Source organism: Oryx dammah, unplaced genomic scaffold (assembly GCF_014754425.2).
Source record: "Oryx dammah isolate SB20612 unplaced genomic scaffold, SCBI_Odam_1.1 HiC_scaffold_21, whole genome shotgun sequence".
NCBI lineage: Eukaryota > Metazoa > Chordata > Mammalia > Artiodactyla > Bovidae > Oryx > Oryx dammah.
This window is the reverse complement of record NW_024070205.1, coordinates 59,341,879-59,363,180: the sequence shown is the minus strand read 5'-3', so window position 1 is coordinate 59,363,180 and position 21,302 is coordinate 59,341,879. Positions and strand designations below refer to the sequence as shown.

The window sequence follows — 21,302 nt, the reverse complement described above, 5'->3', positions numbered from 1 at the left end:
GTATCTTAGTGCAAGATTTTTCTCAATAAAAATCATGCCATACATTAGAAAAAAAAGAGCAACAAGGAACTGGGTCGTTAATCTTCATTCATGGAGTCCAATAGTTACCAATCAGAAGTTTTAATTTCTTAAAAGAGCATTTAGAACATATTGCAAAGCTTTTTAGGATACAAAAGAGAAGAAAAAAATTTTTAATGTTAAGCAACTTCTGCAAAGAAGTATTTTTTAAAAATCTCAAATGTTTTCAATCCAATACTTTTAAGAAGAATCATTAAAAAGTCCAAGATAATTTCCTAAAAAAAAATATCAATCTTAAGATAAGCCATTTATTAATAAACGTGAATGACCTGAAACTAAATTTGTATGCAAGCACCAAAGTAAAGAAAATGAAAAGAAAGCATGGCATTTCATGATCTTTAGAAATATAATAAAAAGACTAGTTGCCCTGCACACTATTCAAGTCACCATAAAAGCAGAATGACTATATAATATTAAAATATTACATATCCAAACATCATTATTTAATCTAAAGAGGAAGACCAGAATGCTATATGAATATTTGACACTTGCAAATTTTTTAAGTAGAAAAAACAAAACAAATATTCAAAAGCATCAGAATTAATACTGTACTTTATAAATAAAAGTGTCCTTTTGCTACTTGCAGGCCCACCTTCAGTGACATTTAAAACCAGCGGTCAATCTGGACTGGAATCAGGAGAGATGTCTAGGACATAACCGAACTTCCTGAATGAACAAGTGTGAGAATCCCCCGTTTCTCTTTCCACATTGTTAATAAAAGCAATGAGAAGAAAGGCACTAATTGATCAGGGCTGTACATTCACTCAACGGACATGAGTTTGAGTAGGCTCCGGGAGTTGGTGATGGACAGGGAAGCCTGGTGTGCTGCAGTCCATGGGGTCGCAAAGAGTCAGACATGACTGAGTGACTGAACTTAACTGAACGTTTACTCCAGCCTGCAAATCATATTCTCTCTAATCACCTGCACATCCTGCGGTTCACTATTACATTGTTATTGTTTAGACACTAAGTCATGTCCAGCCCTTTGCAACTCCATGGACTGTGGCCCACCAGGCTCCTCTGTCGCTAGGATTTCCCAGGCAAGAATACTGGAGTAGGTTGCCATTTGCTCCTCCAGGGGATCTTTTTCTTCACAGCCATTTTTATTTACTCATCCTCCTCCCCAATCAAGTTTATTTTTACTTACTAAAATATAAGCTTCAGGGAACCTTGTCTGCTTTGTTCACCAGTGTAAAATCAAGGCTTAGAAGAATATCTTGCATATAGTAGAGGCTCCATAAATGTTTGTTGAATGAATGGATACTATCCAAAGGTCAATTAGAATATCAAGTCTGGTAAAATGAACGGTTTAGCCTACTGTGGATCCCACCTACTGGGAAATCAGGCAGACAGCTTTAGACTCCTAATACAGTCTTAACCTGTAATCAGACAATGTACACTCTACACCACTGCCCATGCAACAGGACAAAACTGATTGCCTTAATTCCTCAGAGATTACATCAGTTTACATGCATTCCCATGGACCACAAAGTCTGAAATGATCTAACTCCTGTCTACCTTGCTAACCAAATCCTGTCTATGACATACTCAACACAAGTACTTGTACTTTAGCAACTCTGGATTCAATTTCCTGAATATTCCATGCTGTTTCAAACTTACGCCTTGCCCATCCACACTTTTCTGTCTGCCAATTCCATCTCCAATGAGTTAGTGAGATCCAACTCATACTTGCAGATATTCCTAATGTGTAAAGTCTACCCAGAATTTTGCCAAGCTCCATTAGGGGGAGGAAAGGAATAAGAGGAATAGAAAGGATATTATCACAGTTGAACTGAAGAAGAAATGTGAGAGCTACTAGGCAGACTGTTTATGGCTGGAGAGATACTGAGGAACTGTGGAAGGCAAGCAGGGAGAACAACCTGAAACAAAGAGCAAGGGAGTAGACCTGAAACGGATGATGCAAAGATCAAGAAGAATGTATCATAAACTACCAGAGAAATAGTGAGAAGGATGAGAACAGAGGATGTGGGTCCACAGTGATTCGTCTGCTGGAAGCAGTAAAACATCTCAGTTATTGCTTTTACTACGGCACACACCTTGATGGCACTCACTATTCAAGATAGCACAGAATACTGCAAGGATTTCAAGCTAACTCACACTTCCAACAGGATTTTGTTAGAAAGGAAGATTTTTTTTATGAGGATAATCTGTTTTTATTTATTAGTAACATGACAAAAGAATAAACTTCCAGACTGCATTAAATTTGGCTTGCTAACGGAAAAGTTAAATGTGTAAATCATAAACATTAACCTATCATAGGGATTTTCTTAGAATTAAATGAATTAAAATAAATAAATAGAATGTGGGAAAATGTCTGGCATATAGTAAGCATCATCCTAAGTGTTTTCATTCACTGCTAACATTTGCTTTGCCAAGTTCCAGGCTTCTGAGGCATCACAAACCAAAAAAACAATACACGAAGTCAAGGCAATTCTAGTAATAAGTTGTTGGAGAAGGAGGCATAAGTACTTTAAATATATGGGGGAAAAATGTGTAAGTGGTCACATTTGATAACAGTAAAATACCAAGACTGAACATATGCTTATGCAATTTTTTCTAAAGGAATTTTAAGATTAAATATGGAGAATAAACAAGCATTCAAATATTTGTTGAATGAATGAACGCATTACCATATATCTGCATTATTTGAATTTATGTGTATATATATATATGCATATATATATATACCAGTAAAGTATAATACAATAAAAGTAAATAGCAATACTAATATGAATACTACTTTTAATGGAAGAGAATAAAAATTGTTAAATTCATATTTTCAAATACCAATTAGGATATTAAATTTACATGACATGAAATATAAAGTTGTGAATAATCACATCAAAATAGAGAATTTTAATTCAAACAAGAGATACTGTTAAAAAGTCTTCTGTAAAAGAAATATTTGTTATATATCTATTAAGCAGTCACTTTTCTATAATACAAAATCTACTTTATCTCAAAAGAAATTCTAAGAAAAAAATATCAGTTTCTAAACTAAATTATTATCATACATAGTGATAGATTAGAATATACATGATATAATTTATATTTAAAATATAAAAATTCTAAATATATATTCTTTTTATATTCTGCAAGGTATCCAAAATTTTTTTAAAGATACAAATAAGTATCAATTCATAGATTATACTTAAGCATTTAGTTATCAAATTCCATTGAAAAAATAGATAACTAGCACATGGTCAAATTACAGTTGAGGACAAATGCTGGGAATGTTTTTAAAAATCATTTTAGGTCTGTTTCTATCATAAAATTTCAGACTAGGCTAAAAGAAAAGTTTATGTAGTTCCCTTATTTAAACCAAGTCCATTTAAAATGGCCCTCCCGTTATAAAAGGCTATAAATCAGACTAAATATTCCTACTCTAGTATCCTAAGAAACAATGAAACAACAGTTGAGTAAGACATACCGAGTAAATCATTACAGTAACATTATCAATATGCCACTCATGAAATCCTGTCGTCTATGACTTCATAAATGAAGGAAAAATATAATATTCTTTTTCTCTTACAGAATGAATTGACTCAAGTGTCTGAAGAGATATAAGCTACTACATTGTTGATTATAAACAGTATGCTTACTTGTATAGCATGACAATTTAGATAAAGGACTGACGTTCACATTTTTTCAAATATTTAAACTTGATCAATGTATATTAAATAAAGTCAGTAAAATCAGATTCATTTTGACAGAATAACCACCACCACCATCACACTTTTTCTCTTTACAACCATACAAAAAAATGGACTGAAATAATTACAAAATCTTAAGATAGAACCCTTATGTACAATTCTTTATGTAATATTTATGTTGGATTTCAGGTACTGTATTTTAAATGGAGCCATTTATTTTCTGATCTTTCAACAGACTACTCAATTTGAATGCTAATGTAGATAAATGTAACATTGTAGAAAGACCATTCCTTTTCAAAAAAAGAAGATAAAGATCTCTCACCTGCATAACACACTGATTAATTACGATGCTTAGGGATAGCACATGCTATCTAACTTAAATGCTATGCTTAACTCAAGTTAATCAGATTCACTTTGCAAGTACAGTGGTATCCCAAAACTGATTCTGGGATGGATCATTATTCTCAAGATTATTATTCTGAATTATACTTGATGCACAAATTCTGAAAATACAAGAGATTCAAGCTGAATCTCTTGTATAACGGCCACAGGGTAGCCCTTGGAATTAATTATTATTTGCTTAATTCTCCTAAAAGTGGTGAATATAAGAGGCTGGTGAGCTAGGCTCCAATAAATTAGTGCCTTATTCGAACAGAAGATAGTAACAGTTAATTTCTCTCAGCATTAAATTCTCCGGACTTTGTCTGGATTCCCTTCATGCACATGGACAAAATTACTTTTAAAAGTCAGATAACTCTGGACCAAAATCTCCTGACCAGTACTGGTCTTTCTACAAATAAATATTAATAGCTTAATAATTGTGGTAGGAGGAAGGGGGGAATGGAGAAAAGAAGCTTAAAACAATCTTTTTAGTTTGCAGTTGAGTTTTAAGATTTAATGCAGTGTCTGTCAATCTAAAATTCATTCAAAATCATTCTGCACAGACCACATTAAAGACAAAGACTGGCTCAAATATGAATCAGGTATAAAAGAAACATAAAAAGGCTGTAATCTAAAGCATTTTAAATATTAAATATGAGGGGATATTATATCTAAAATATGAACAGGTAAGTTTTAAAGTCTGAAATTCCTATGATACAAATGTTCTCTACATCATGAGCTTCTATGTTTCATATATCTAATAAGTGTGATGATCATTCATTTCATAAATACTCTGTAACAGAGATGGTGCTGGGCCCATTATGGGAACATAATCTCATTTAATCCTGATAACACTTCTGCAAAGTAATCATTGTCTCTCTTTAACAGAAAGAGAAAATAAGATTCAAATTTTAATTATAAGCAAAAAGAAGAACCCGGGTGGGGATTTACCAACATCTGACTTCAAAGTCTATAAACTTTATATTAGGCAGTACCACTCTGCTCTTCTACAAAACCATCTAGAGTCGATCCTCACTCCTATTTAATTATAGGTCCTACATAGGCAAATGTGCATATTCACTAAAATTTATTTGTAACCCCTAAGTCAATGCTTACAGGGTGCTTTCATGGTCATTCACAGGCATGAGTAAAGCAGTGAAAAAAATGTGAATCATCTGAGGCCAAGTAAGGCAACAATCTGCTTTCTTGTTTCAGCTCTAACACTGTCAACAAGTGTCCTCTTTGTAGTTTACTTAGTGGCACATTTTCCACCTTTTTGTGCTTTTTTTTGGTGATTCCCTATCTTAGGTGGTCTCCAGCCATACCGCTGCAGTGCTGTCTACTGTTCCTAAGCACGAGAAGGCGCTCATGTGCCTTATGGAGAAAATACACGCATTAGATAAGCTTTGCTCAGGCATGACTGATAAAGGCTGTTGGTCACGAGCTCAGTGTTAACAGATCAACAATATATATCAAGTGAGGTGTTTTAAAACACAAATATACATACAAGGTTATGTCTCGATTGCATGATGTCATGACTTAAGTGCACAGGAACCTAACCCTGAAGTTTACCTGAGGAGCAGTGCTTCAGCATTCACTCATTCAATAACAGAATCTGGTTGGAAGTTTTTCTCCAAAAATGTTTACATTAATATTTCTGTAGAGATTCTCCTTCTGTCATTTCTCTCGGAGAACATTATATTTGTGCAGTCATCACCCATCTATCTGTTTAAGAAACTCCTTGCTGCCATTCCATTTAATGGGTTTGCAGCTACCATGTATCTAACTTTGCTCAGGAAACTCATTTCTCTGTAAGACAATCTGACTTTCCAAGTGAAAGTCTAAGCAATCCAATTTCATTTCTTACTACCGGATGATATGGCTACTGTTTAAAGATGACTGTTTTGTAAGGTTATGATTTTTAACACTAGATTGTTACATGTAATATGGACAGTACAAGCAACAACAACAAAAGAAAACTTAGCATAGGAATTTAAAAATATCAGCACAAATTGGAACTCTTACCTTTCTTGCCCAAGTCAGATATTTTATTGAAAAAAAAAAAAAGATTACAGTACTTAAAAATCCAAACAAGGACAATTCAGAATTGAAAGAAAGAAAACGGGAAGGAGCTCATTGTCTTCAATAAAATTGTGAATACAAAAAACATGGACCAGGAAAACAGTTTATGGCCTAATGCACTAGTTTCATGATAAACACACGTATATCGTATATCTCCATCAAGTGTAACTTAATCACCTTTTTACAATTGAGAGACGAAAGGCAGCTTTTACTATGGTTAAGCCATGTATCATCAATACCATGAAGCTAACCTATCAGTTGTAATAGCTTCTATAAAATACCACAGTGAGATTGCAATAAGCCTAGAAAATGGGCTACAAATCCCAGCTATGCTCAAGCAAGCAGTGAACCAAATATAAAAATAGGTAAAACTGAACCAAGAACTAGAGAGCATTCATCTAGATTCACGATTGGTAAGGCAAAGTTCATAGGCCAAGGTTTTAAAGTGACTTATTTAGATCTAAAAGACAGTCATTATACAAAATAAAATAAAAGCATTTGTGTAATTCAGGAAAAAAAAAAAAATCACCAGTTTCACTACAAAGGACATAGCACAAAAACGCTTACTTACAATGACCAAATACCACATTATTGTACCTTTAAAATATCGCTTTAAATATGCAAAGGTAAAGAGACTCAAAGTCGCACTTTATCACTTTTAATCTCTCTGATTTAAACAAGTAATCTAAAAGATATCACATATTCCTGCTTGATACGTTTGCTGGAATCTTTCAGGCTATAACAACTTTAGGGAAAGAAAATGTCAACTTCAAGTTTCTTTTCCAATGATCATATTTAAATTAGCCATTAAATGCTGAATTAACAATGAATCTATACAATAATATAAAAATACATGTGTTGAATCACAATTTTCATCCATTACTGGAAATTAATAAAAATAGTAATCATTTCAAATATAACCATTCTGAAGAACTCAAATGGTCTGAATGTAGTATAGTGTCTACACCATCAATAGAAATGTTACATTTTCCCTTCTGCTTGGTAAAAATGAGAGCAAGCAAGTATCTTTGACGCTCACAGTGACACACACATTTTCCACTCTAAGGATGTGTAAGCAGGTCTCACTTTTAAACATGACAATATGATTCAGTCATACATTATTTGTTGCAATACCAGCTTTCACATGATTTCAATATGGTCTAAGCCAAAACGATCATTTTAACTGGTTTCAGATATCAGAGGAGATAGTTTAAAAGGTAAGAGTAAATGATTCCACTAGCACAGAGTAGGTATCACCGTGACTAGTTTAAAACTAAAGATGATTTTTTTCCAAGTACAATAAAAACTACACTATAAAATACAATGGGTTTTCAATACAGAGCAGATTATCCAAGTAGAAAGCAAACATGAACAAAATACAAACTCTAGTAGATTATCAACCTTACCTATGACTCATCTTAGCCCTTATTATAATACCCTGAGTAAAATTCAAATATTTTAAATAACGTTGGCTATGTACGATTTCTCTAAAAATGAACCATAAACGTCAATGCATCATGTTTTTAAATTACAACAGTCAGATATGTAAAAATGAGTTCTTATCCAGTCACAATATAAACATTAAGGAATACTGATGTGAAATCTGGAAGTTTTTAATTCTCTAGCTTTTGTGAGCAATTTGGCAAAGCAAGTGATACATATACGGTTTCAATGTAAAAAAAAAAAATCATAAAAGAGAAAAATATATAAAATGTACAGTAGTTTCTACCCACCCTGGGCCAACCTAGATCCCTAAGAGCCTCGCCCATCAGGTTCACTTCTGACTAAAGGAAGAATACCAGTCCTCCAGCAAAAACAGCCCCATCCTTTCATGAAAGAGGCTCTCACTTCAGTGATATTCCTCCAGGGGAAGAGGACAGGAGCCAGGTTCCCTCGGAAGTCATTCCCCAGATGTTCAAAACGTAACTAATTTATTAGCATTAGAAGATTTGGTTTATAGGGGAATCTCACTGGTCCAGTTTGTAGCCTACAAAAAAATGGATTATTTTTAAGTATAGCATTAGAATAGGAATAAAGGATGAGGGTGTGGCTTTTTACTCCACAGAAATGGATACATTTCCAAACAGGACAAATAAACAGGAAAGCATGCCTACCATTGAAGGTGGGGTCCCTCCCGATTTTTTAATATTCTTGGAAGGCATTCCATGAAGGCGACTCAGTCTGGCTTGGAAACCTGGAAAATCAAAGTCCTCAGTTGAAGGAGAGTCTATGATCACTGGAACAGAGAATAAGATCCTATCAATTCAGAAATCAGAGTCACTTGGAGGGGGAAATATATTGAACAGTATTGAGGAAAAGTTGAAATTCACCCTTAAAAGATCCAAAGCAAAGCCTAGTAGGGTTCTAAGGCAGCCGGCACATGGCAATCAATTACTTAACTGTCACAGTATTATCCAGGCCTTCTCTTTCCTCCCAATTTATCTATCATTTCAACATTTTTATTATGGGCCTAGCAAGAAAGTAGGTTAACCTTCTTAATAAAAGCGGAGAAGTATGGGAGCTGAATTACTGGTTACCGTGTTTCTTCAAAGCATCTTGGGTCTAGTCTTTCACTTCTATTTAGCATCTCCTCTGTCATGACTATTCCTAACTGACTACAGACCCCCTCTTCTCCACCAGTCAGGCAGTGCTACTGACCTCTTCTTCCCGGATGTGACATAAGGGGGAAAGAACCCGTTAGGATACTTTCAAAGACAGGATCGGGTAAGTTTTTGTCTAGATCAGTAGGATCTTCCTTTTCCCACCATGGAATGACTCCAGTGATGCCACAAGCTCCCCCTGATTCCTTTTCGTAGAACCAGTCGCTCTGCTCATCATCACCTGTGCAAATACAAGAAATCCCCCAAAGATTCAGTTTTATCATCCCAAGAAACAGAGTTGTCAGATTTAGATTTAAAAAATAAGAGACAGTAACTAAACCAGAATTTCAGATAAATGACTCTGAAAAATATTTATTTTTACTATAAATATACAGTGGTTGCATAAAATTTTTAACATATGTCCAAATACAAAATGTGCTCAGTCAGTCATGTCCAACTCTTTGTAACCCCATAGACTGTAGCCTGCCAAGCTCCTCTGTCCATAAGATTCTCCAGGCAAGAATACTGGAGTGGGTTACCTGGCCCTCCTCCAGGGGATCTTACTGACCCAGGAATTGAACTCTTGTGTCTCGACTGGCAGGCAGATTGGCAGAGAGATTCTTTACCACTGAGCCACAGGAAAAAAGCCCAAATACAAAATGGGGCATACTTATACTGAAAAGTAATTACTTATCTAAAATTCAAATTTAACTGAGGATCCTGTATTTCATCTGGCAATCATCTATATAATCTATAAAGAAGACTTTTTATTCTGTATGACAATTTCACTTAAACATTTCTTTAACATTTTAATAAGAATTTCCATCAGGAACATAAAACATTATGTTTCAGAACCAGTTTAAAAATGTGAAAACAATAATACACTGGTTAATTCTTTGGCAAAAACTGTAGGGAAATCCATTTAAGTTACTACTCTTTCCATATTAAGGAAAAACAAGTCTTAATCTCCTGCCAGGAATTAAAAGGTATAAAATTGTAGAACCTGTTCTTGCAGCTGATAATGGTATATAATTAGCTTAATTTCATGATTTGTATGGAGTGCAAAAGGGGAAACAATCATGAACAGATGTGACTAAATGAAATTAATCTGATTAAGTTCATTAAGAAATAGTTGTGAAAAAGTTGATTTTAAATGAAAAGTGACAACACCACAGAGTTCACAGAGAAACTATACTGAACTACTACAAGCAAAGTATTTTTAAAACAGAACACTATTCATAGTAAGTCTGACTTTTGGGAACACCCTTGAGTGTAATCATGGAGTAATGATCAATTTAAAAGTCAGCATGAAAAATATGCCCTCTGTGTCAATCGGCAGTATTTTGTGATTTTTTTCAAAGAAATAATAAAAAGATGTATAAGCAGTCAAAAAAAGAAAAAAGAGAGAGAAAGCAGATGGTTTTAAAAATAAGAGACAAATAGCATTTTGAATAAGATCTGAGATTCATTAGTCTTCATGATTCTTAGAAAAGCTACTAATTCCAGATCCTAAGAGGGTCATCATAACTGCTGTAAAATTTTTCCCTTTACAGAACATTTCTGGTTTCCAAAATCTCTTACTACAAATGTTTTTAAACATAAAAATGCCCTTAAACTTTAATTGAAAATGGTTTTATGGGAAATGCTGTATTTCAAATTATGAAGTAATGAAAAATATAAAAAACTTGGGAAATCAAAGTCACCTGTTTATTTCAATTGAGGATTTCATAGAAAATATTTTTAAAAAGCAAGCACAATCCAAAGCACATATACCTTGGTACTTTCATTGAGAGTTATACTAAAAGTTCACAGATCAGGTAAAAACATAACAAATGAAAGGGCATCACTTAAAACCGTCTACCCTAAATCTTAATTCCAATTAGACAACATTATCATAGAAAAATGGGGTTATCTTATTTTTGATGTGATGCACTTTGTTCTTAATAAAGAAATCAAATAGCTAGAGATTAAGAACTTGGATTCTAAAGTCAGAGAGACCAAATAGAATTCCACGGTTTTGTGACACTGGGAAAATTACTTCAAATGTATAAGGCTGAGTTTCATTGTCTAAAAGCAAAAGAAGTGGGGAGGGGACCTTGTAGGGTTGTCTTCAGAATAAAATAAGAACTTAAAGTAAAATAAATGTGAAAAAAAAAAAAAAAACACTTAGTAATGTGAAACATAGGAGGCTCACAGTAAATTCTAGCAGATTCTTCAAAGCCATTCAATCTTCTCAAAGACTGAGAGGCTTGTCAGAGTCCTTTTTTAAAAAGTTTTCCCATTTCATTTCATTGCCAAAACCAATGTTTATAACTTCGAGTAGACATAGGTATTTTAACAAAAATTCATGTATATTAAGGTAGTGAAGCTTACTCTCAGCCCTAAGGTTCTAATATGTTTCTGTGAAGTCTATGGTCTTGAAAACAGTTATGTATCTACTTATCGGGAACAAATGGCTTATAAGTAAGCAGAAAGGAGTAATAATTTAATTTACTTAATCTGTATTGCCAAGAGGAGGAAAAGACTAAGAAAGAAGACTATGGGGCATCTATTATTTTATTCTTTGTTTCATAACATCATTATTTAGACTTTAAAAAAATAAATTTTGTGGGTTTTCCCCCCTTAGACATTACTGCTTTTCTCTAAAAATCTCCAGAAAGGAAGAAAACACTCGTGTTTGTATGTATGTCTCCTGTTTCCTTATTAAGGTTTTCATAATTTTTACGAGAGCAGGTAGTTTCAAAATAATGCCATTTTGCAGTATGAAAAACTTCAGGAAATTTCAAAGATGGGAAAGATGTAACTTGCAAGACTACTGTTTAACAGTGTACAATACTGAATTCATGAAAATGGTGTAATTACTTACAAACTGGATAGGATGAATAAATGTCACAGCTGAATAAAAATGAAAAATGACTTGCAAATCCACTTTTATTAATGCTTAAACATAATCAAATACATATGGAATCAGGTGGAGAATGAGAACCAGGGTCTTGTGAACTTGCTAAGAGACAAAATTGAAAAGACTGAGGTATGTAAAGCTTTCTCAAGGAAGATAATCCTTCCTTAACATTATTAGCTCCCCAGACTAGCGTTTGGAGATAATCAATTACTTTAGGTTATGAAGACATAGCATGGAAAGGAACTAAATCCTTAGTCCACTAAGTAGTGTGTGGATTGCACGAAGGTAAATGGATTGAAGTCATCAACTTATGAAATAACTAGTAATAAGCACAACTTTAAAATGAAGGCGTTTTTCCCAAAGCAAGAAAAAAAATCAGCATCTCAGTACCTTGTCTTCCCTCATCATTGGTAAACAAACCAGCATCAGTGCTGCTGAGACTGCTGGAATCACTAAAATAAGGGAAAAGAAAAAAAAACAGATCAAAAGAACAATTGATCTCTCAGTCATCAAATTTTAAAGAGACATGGCAGCTCAGAGATGGAACTTAAGCTTGACAAAGATCTGCAAGAAAATAAGATGATTTTTTTTTAATCAAACTGCAAACATCCCAGTTCCATTAACTACAGAGCATATTATTTTTGGCACATAAAACCACAGGAATCTAATGGGACTCTGACAGCAAGCCAGATGTGACTGCTATGAGGTGCTGACACAATTGACGCATTTTATTATCTGCTTTCATCAAATGCTTACTGCTCCTTTCTTATTCCACACAATTCAGCTTTGAGCCCTGAACAACACTGCTCAATAAAATGGGGAAGTCTCAGTCAAAAGCAAGCTCAGCCTTTCTTCAGTACATGAAATAAACACAAGGGCTGGGATGGAATTACTTTTCATAACCACATTTGCAAATATTCCTGAAAGACATTACTTAGGAATTCCCAACAACTCTATTATTTGGCAAGGAGGAAAAAAGTTTACAATGGTAACAATCCATTAAATCAAAGCTAAGGTCTTTGTGAAGAGAAAATGAATACTGACAATTATTAAGGAGGAAGGATAAAAAAATAACAGGTTCTCATTACGTCAACAGAGTTGGAGCGAATGATAGAGTCAAACTTAACATATAAGTGAAAACAATAGGAAATACTCCACTGACATGAATTAAACAGTCACTGTTAGTTTTACTAGAAGCAATGCTTATATGAGAATCTGCTGCTGCTGCTGCTGCTAAGTCACTTCAGTCGTGTCTGACTCTGTGCGACCCCATAGATGGAAGCCCACCAGGCTCCCCCATCCCTGGGATTCTCCAGGCAAGAACACTGGAGTAGGCTGCCATTTCCTTCTCCAATGCAGGAAAGTGAAAAGTGAAAGAGAAGTCGCTCAGTCCTGGCCGAGTCTCAGAGACCCCATGGACTGCAGCCTACCAGGCTCCTCCGTTCATGAGATTTTCCAGGCAAGAGTACTGGAGTGGGTTGCCATTGCCTTCTCCAATATGAGAATCTAGTTAATTTAAAAAAATCACAAGGACAAGGTCAGATGATAAGGGGTTTGGTCTTTAAAGAATATTGAGTGATGTTCTTAAATTCTCATGTACTCTCTTTTTACTGTAATTCTTAATTCTAACCAATCAGGAATTCACCCCAAGTGCTTTTTAAATTATAATGTTTTTTCATCAACAGGAAGAACTCTGTAATCTTAGTTAAAAAAATCATCTTAATCTGTTTTAAAATATTTCAATTGAGAGTTCAGGATTAAAATTACAAGTGAAATTCTAAATTCTGAATATAAAATGTTTCAGTTTTTGGTTTTTTAAAAAATAAATATGAACAAAAAGGTTAAGAATTTAGGTGGCATATTCTTCTAAGGACCTCTGATTTAGTACCTTTTTCTTTAACTTTCTTCAAATTAAGTGAATGTATGAAACTATATTGCACATGTGTTAATGAAACAAATACTTTCTAAAAGCATCACATCCATACTTATTTTCTTGTTTACAATTAGGTATGCTCTTCTATACATAGTGATATTAGAGTATTAAAAATACTTTAGAAACATTATCTTTCTGCTATTTAGTTGCTTAAGCTACTATAGATTTTTTTTTCTTCTGTGACTGAGTAGTGCTTTCTTGTCTTCCCCCATCAATACAATCACTTATAAAGGACCTTATCGTACATACCTTGGGTTAAATTCTTTTTCTAAAACCCTTGAGGCAAAATTATTCAAAATTCATACTTTTTACACTTTTAGAAAGATTCATTCTAAAATGCCTAACAGATTCGTGATAGCACTTCGTAATCAAATATACTAATATATTTTTCAATTAAATGAAGGACTATCCACATTAAATACAGGTCAAGTTAGGTCTGGCCACAAATTCATTAGTTTTTCACAGCTTTCCGAATTTAGATTTACAGATAAGGAAGTGTGAACCTATATGCTTTTCTTTTTGTACAATGGTTTTCCAATCTCTCTAAATTCAGATTTAGCCCCTCTAATCTATCCTTCAGATAGCCAGGCACATCTTTTCAAAACACAACTGGTTGACTAATATTATAATATCCTGGACAGGATCCTGGAGCAGAAAAAGGGCAGTAAATAAAAACCAAAGAAATTCTAATAAAGTACGGACTTTCGATAATGTGTCAACATGGGCTCATTAGTTCTGACAAAGGCATTAATATCAAAGTAAACGGATGACACCGACGACAGGAGAAACCAGGAGTGGGATGCGAGGGAACAGGGTACACAGACTACACTTTCTGTACTATCTCTGCAACCTTTCCGTAAGTCTAGACCTAGTCTAAAGGAAGTTTATAAAACACACTGGTACATGTATGTACGTGTATGTACATGTCTACGTAAAACAGAAAGTATTCTACTAAAATTCTTAAATTACTTCCTCACATTTACTGGATTAAATGTAGGTTTCAAGGGTTTCCATGGATAGGCCCTCACCTAAATTCTTTCCATCCCATCTCTGATCCTTCTGTTCTTTCTCCAAGCAGTATCCTTGTCTCTTTCTTCTTGGCCTGGAGCTCTTCTTAAACATATGAGAAAATCGGAATTCCCTAAGGCCACCAATTAGTCCTTAATGATCCTTGTCCTGCTTTGAGATGTTTTTCCCTGTGTTTTCAACAACACGTTTTCCTATTTACATTTCATCTAACTGATATTTAGTAGTGTTCACATCATGTGGCTCTTAGTGTGCTTAACAAATCAGAAAAAGAACCTCAGCAGAAGGCATTTTTCATTTTCAACAGCTGATAGTCATTATGGCTCATTTCCAAAGATACCTCTGCCCACTTTTTTTTTTAGTATGACTTTTATAGCACAGTATTTAGAGAACAGACTTATGAATGCTTATTAAAATTAATACACGTACACCAACTCTAAAATCCTGTCCCAGTCTGCTCATTGCCTATATTTTCTATTCTTGATAACCTGAGCATCATCTGAGAGTTCTCTTTCTCATTGATCTGCCCCAAAGTGCAGTCAGCCAAGTTTCCACTGATTCCAACTCTTAAAATTGCTCCCATAGCTTTATTCCTCTACTATCATCACCATGGTTTTCCCTGGTAGCTCAGATGGTAAAGAATCCGCCTGCAGTGCGGGAGACCTGGGTTCAATCCCTGGGTCGGGAAGATCCCCTGGAGAAGAGCAAGGCAACCCACCCCAGTATTCTTGCCTGGAGAATCCCATGGACAGAGGAGCCTGGTGGGCTAATTCCATGGGTTCGCAGAGTCAGAGACAATTGAGTGACTGAGCACATCACCATCCTCTTACGGATGGTCTGAAGGTCAGCCAAAACCAAACAAGACACTGTGGCCAAGATCAGGGATCTTGATCAAATGTAAATCTAATTATGCTAAAAATTCCTACATTTTTCATTACTTATATGACGAAATGCAAACTACCCGAGCTCACAGGCCTCCAAAGCACACTTATTGCTATAGCCTCTGTTCCCACTTCATATTGGAGTAATAAGGAACTATATACACTTGCTCACATACATTACACCTGCCTCACAGCCCACGCCTCCGGACGAGCTATTCTATCTACCTGGGATGAGCTGCCTTAAATCCTCCAATATCTGAACGAGGCTTCTAATCACCAGTACCTTCTGCTTAGCACGTTTCTTTATCACCATGTGCTTGTGTGGCTAGCCCAGATTATGAGGCTGGAGACAATCAGGTTTGTCTTTGGATGAGTGAACAGTACACAGTAGTTATTCAAATGTGTGTTAAGTCATTTGCAACCCCAAGGACTGTAGCCTACCAGGGTCCTCTGTTTATGAGATTTCCCAGGCAAGAATACTGGAGTGGGTTGCCCATTTCCTTCTCCAGGGGATCTTTCCGACTGAGATCAAACCCAAGTCTCCAGCACTGCAGGAGGATTCTTTACCATCTGAGCCACCAGGAAAGCCCTAAATCACACACACAGAGAAAAGTTTTCCATTCTTTTTTTTTTTAAGTTTTCCATTCTTATCTATAGATCTTCCCACAGAAAGAACATATACCTAATTCTTAAGTGACCATAAGAAATAGTTGTATGAGGAAGTTTAAAATACAAGGGAAAAAAAATAATTTACTCAGGAGTGAAAACATCCTTTTTTGAAACTCGTAGTTAGACTGATGACTGCTGGGTAGCCTGATTACAACCTAATACTCAGATACTTTTTACAATGAAAAGAAATAAAAGAGTTTCATCTCATTTCTAGTCCAGGGCATACTGTCAATAAAAGGCAGACATCAATAGAAGGAGGGGCTTCCACAATCAATTTAGAAAGCAGGTAACCTGGGAATAATCCAGAATTGGGGATTTACCTCAAATGCCATACATCCTCTTTCCCAGCAACTGAGCAAGATAATTACTTTCAAGTCAAGCTGGATGGTCCTCAGCCATAATGGTCCAATACTAGCATACAAATAATTCTCATTTCCAGTAGAAAATGACAACTTTTTTGGAAGAAATGCAGGTAAGATAAAGTTTTCACAATCTTCCTAAAACATTTAAGTAATTTTTAGTTCTTTAGAAAAATTACATAAATAGCCAAACCACCTTTAATAAAAGGTACATTCTACAAACTTATACTAGGTCCTACTCAGATCTGTAACCACAGTTACAAGAGAGAAAAAAATTATATATATATATAGAGAGAGAGATAGATAGATCCATAGCTCACACTCCACATTATTAAAATGATGCCAATCCTACCAACTAAAAATCAAATACTCTTTCCAGACCATTTTTAAAGAATATTTTTTCTTGAGCATACTTTTGCATTTGATTTTAAGGATATACTCAAAAGGATGAACAGGGTCACTGTTTTCTCATTCCTATAGGTAACATTAGTTCTGTGTAAAAGAAAAGTGATCACTTACCTTTTGAAGGTGTCAAAACAGTCCTTAACAATTCTTCATTGTGATACACCTGCTTTCTATTATGGACTGATTAGACTAATTGCCAAAAGATCGCTCCTTCTCCCATTTGTCTAAAAAGAAGGTCAGGAGTTTCTGGACTATATATTGGGTTTTACAATTCATAAGTGATCAGAATTCCTAGCAATCTACAGACTTCTTAAAATATCTAGTCACACACTGTGAAGTGGTATCAAAGTTTGGTTCTCAGAAATTAGAATACACCGATGGATAATGACACTAAAAAGCAGCAACGGCTAAAGCTCTATAATTACACAAATAAATAATCATAAATGCAATGCTAAGAGTTATAAATGTGTTGTTATTCAAAAGCATTCTTTCCCATTGAAAATCCACTTCCTTTTCTCTCTGTAGCTGAAAATTAAGTCATTAGGACACAATCAAAAGACTTTGTATAAATCAAACAAGCAATTTTGCTTTGTGTGAAACATCATAAATTATAAGGAAACACAACTGTGGTTAAACAGTAGTATCACTACCGTTATTTTAACTTATAATCACTTTCAAATAGAATCAATTAAAATCTGAAACACAATCAACCACACACACTGGAGACATATTTTTATATTTAGAGAATAGAAAAGTCACCTTTCACTCATGAGTTCATCTGAGACTTTTTGCTCTTCATATTCCATTTTGTCCTTATTGGTCTGGCTTATTTCCTCACTTTCTAAAACTACTCCTTCATCTTGGATTTTTGGTCCCTGTCTAACTATTTTCAATTTCCTTTTTTTGACTTTGTTCTTGGAAAACTCTTGATATTGGTAAGCTCTGTTGTCATTGTCCATGTCCTGATCTCTGCAGCCTTCCAGCGGCTGGGTCATTGTCCGCTTGTTGGGGTTCTCCGGCGGGAGGTCCACGGCCATGCGCTTGACCTTCCGCCGCCTGCGCAGAGTCCTGTTCCCAAGGCTGTCCACGGCAAAATCAGACTCGTGCCAGAGGGGTCTTTTCCCTCGAACATTATTGTTCAAGTTGGATGCCGGCCGGCGCTTTGCCACCAACATTTGGTCGTCAGAGTCACTGCGATCCTTTCTACTGTTACTGTGGTTCTCTCTGTAATCCTTGCTTGGTTCTTCTAAGCTAGAATCAGAGCCTTCACTTAAGCCGTGGCCGGCCTCCCATGGGTGATGAACATTATACGACCTCCGTTTTCTCCCCCTCCGCTTCCTGGCCTGGCGTTTCAGAGGGCAAGAGATACTTCGAGAATGGTCTCCCGTTTCAGCAAATCCACCTCGAGCTTGCTCTGAGCTCTCCTCCAATGCTGAGACAAGGTCATGAACCAGTTCTTCCATGGTTCGACTGAAATGCCTACATTTTTTTTAAAGGAGAGAAAAAAAAAATTAAATAGTCAGAGTTAACCACAATTCACACTAAATCTGATTAGAATTAATATTTATTACAAAGAAATATTTAAAAGCTACTTAGTTTTTCTGTTCAAGAAAATACAGTTCCAAATGTTCTCATTTTAAAGCTTTTTCTTGTATAAGTTCTTTTATTAAACATAGAAATTACTTCAAGATAGAGTAAGCATAATATCCACAATGAAAGAGCTCAGTAATTTTACATTTTTATTGTCCAATTATGGAAAAGTTATTTCCCCTTAAATCTCCATACTTTAGTCTACAGCTGTCCTTTTCCTAGTGCCAGTTTTTCTAGAGCAGATGTAAGAGTAGAGAACTTTCTCAATCCTCTGCTGCCCCACCACACACACACACCAATTTCTAAGGAAGCAAGGAAACATACAATCCTCTACACAAACACACACACACACACACACCAATTTCTAAGGAAGCAAGGAAACATACAATCCTCTACTCACCACATGCTCTACTCAGGCACTGCCATGATATGCAAGGCAAACAGGCAGGCAGGCAGGTACATTCAAGATTTGTAATACATGTGAAAAGAAACTTTAACCAAACACAGGACATATATTTGAAGTGAAGTGAAAGTTGCTGAGTCATGTCCGACCTTTAGCAACCCCATGGACTATACAGTCCATGAATTCTCCGGACTAGAATACTGGAGTGGATAGCTGTTCCCTTCTCCAGGAGATCTTCCCAACACAGGGATTGAACCCAGGTCTCCCGCACTGCAGGCGGATTCTTTACCAGCTGAGCTACTAGGGAAGCCCTTGGCTAATCTCACAACCCAATGAAGCAGAAACTATGTTCATGTTTAACCTGGAGCCCCACTGGTCTACTATGGCCCATAATTTGTTTACAATCAACCTGAAGCAGTTGCTTAGGCCTTAAAAAAACAGAGACAAAACACTGAACTATGTGAGAAAATCATCCACTAGTCAGCAAGGATAAACATCAGTATTCTTTAGGAACCCTTGTAAATTACATCAGTCCTTTCCAAACCCAACTCTCAAAAGATTCTGAGTAAGTTGGTAAGATACAGGATGCAGATACATGATTTTATCTTTGAAACATTAGAGGTAATTCAAATATGCACCTTTCTTATGAAGATCATTAACAATTATTTCTTAAACTGAGTTCTAGAAGCACCTAGGATCAAAATATTCTCCATTACAGAGGTTTCTAGAGTCTATAGCAGGGGTGGGCTTATTTTCCACTTTCCACTTTGTGGGACAAATATCAACAACCTCAGATATGCAGATGCTACCACTCTAACGGCAGAAAGTGAAGAGGAACTAAAGAGTCTCTTGATGAAGGTGAAAGAAGCGAGTGAAAAACTTGCCTTAAAACTCAACATTCAAAATACTAAGATCATGGCATCCAGTCCCAGAACTTCATGGCGAATAGAAAGGGAAAAAGTAGAAGCAGTGACAGATTTTATTTTGGGGGGCTCCAAAATCACTGTGCATGGTGACTGCAGCCATGAAATTAAAAGACGCTTGCTCCTTGGAAGGAAAGCTATGACAAATCTAGACAGCATATTAAAAAGCATCACCTTGCCAAGGTCTATGTAGTCAAACCTATGTTTTTCCAGTAGTCATATATGGATGTGAGAGTTGGGCTATAAGGAAAACTGTGCACCGAAGAACTGATGCTTTGAATTGTGGTGTTGGAGAAAACTCTTGAGAGTCCTTTGGACAGCAAGGAGATCCGACTAGTCAATCCTAAAGGAAATCAGTCTTGAATATTCATTGGAAGGACTGATGCTGAAGCTGAAGCTGAAGCTCCAATACTTTGGCCACCCGATGTGAAGAACCGACTTGTTAGAAAGACCCTGACACTGAAGGCAAAAGGTGAAGAGGGCAGCAAAAGTTGAGATGGTTAGATAGCATCACTGACTCAGTGGACTTGAATTTGAGCAAACTCTAGAAGATAGTGGACAGGGAAGCTTGGCGTGCTGAAGGCAAAAGATGAAGAGGGCAGCAAAAGATGAGATGGTTAGATAGCATCACTGACTCAGTGGACTTGAATTTGAGCAAACTCTAGAAGAGAGTGGACAGGAAAGCTTGGCGTGCTGTAGTTCACGGGGTTGCAAAGAATCAGAAACAACTTAGCGACTGAACAAGAAGAGCAAGACACATTTTCATAAAGGACCCAGTAGAAAACATTTTAGCTCTGCAGGCCATTAGGTCTCCGTCACGACTACTCAACTTTTTCCATGGTAAGCCCAAAACAATCATCAGGAATACAGAAATGAATGGGAATAGCTGTGTGCTAATAAAATTTTATTTATAAAACCAAGTGATGGCCAGATAGTCTGCTGATCTATGGTCTACACAGTCTTCATAGTCCATAATTTGAGGCTCTCACAAGATCCCTTAAACACCTTTCAACTTGGTCTTTTCCTTTTAATAATAACTTGAAAATGAACACACAGGTGATTCAACTGGATTTAACACTTACCATATGAGGTACATATAAGGTTTCCAAAACTTGAGTACTTATTATGTGCCAGACCCATTTCTAAGTGTTTCATATGCATTACAGTATGTCTTCTACATACAAACCTTCAAGCTGCAAACTTTCAAAGATGCAAACGTGTGTTCACGTGGCTGGCTAACCACGAGTTACTTCACGTCTGGCATACATTGGCATGTGCGTGCATCCTTTACAAGTAGCTGTGTTTTTGTGTACATTCCTGTATGGTATTTTATAGTCTCTTCGTTTTAAGCACAGGATGTTCAGAAGCAAGTGTAAAAGCAGCAGTGATATAGCTG

General features: G+C 35.8%; 1 protein-coding gene across 2 annotated transcripts in view; it reads right to left on the bottom strand.

Annotated features, from left to right (window-relative positions):
• The window catches only part of GPATCH2 (G-patch domain containing 2), a 197,276-nt gene that overhangs the window by 165,624 nt on the left and 10,350 nt on the right, over window positions 1–21,302 (bottom strand). The window contains exons 2-6 of one of the 2 annotated variants that reach the window (XM_040263270.1): window positions 17,750–18,469; window positions 12,108–12,169; window positions 8,874–9,056; window positions 8,330–8,409; window positions 6,158–8,202 (exon numbers count right to left, since the gene is read on the bottom strand). In XM_040263270.1, coding sequence (XP_040119204.1) covers window positions 8,170–8,202; window positions 8,330–8,409; window positions 8,874–9,056; window positions 12,108–12,169; window positions 17,750–18,469 — 1,078 coding nt within the window. In that variant the 3' untranslated portion in view covers window positions 6,158–8,169. Of the gene's footprint in view, window positions 1–6,157; window positions 8,203–8,329; window positions 8,410–8,873; window positions 9,057–12,107; window positions 12,170–17,749; window positions 18,470–21,302 lie in introns of those variants that run through there. The other variant, XM_040263269.1, reaches the window with a different exon arrangement.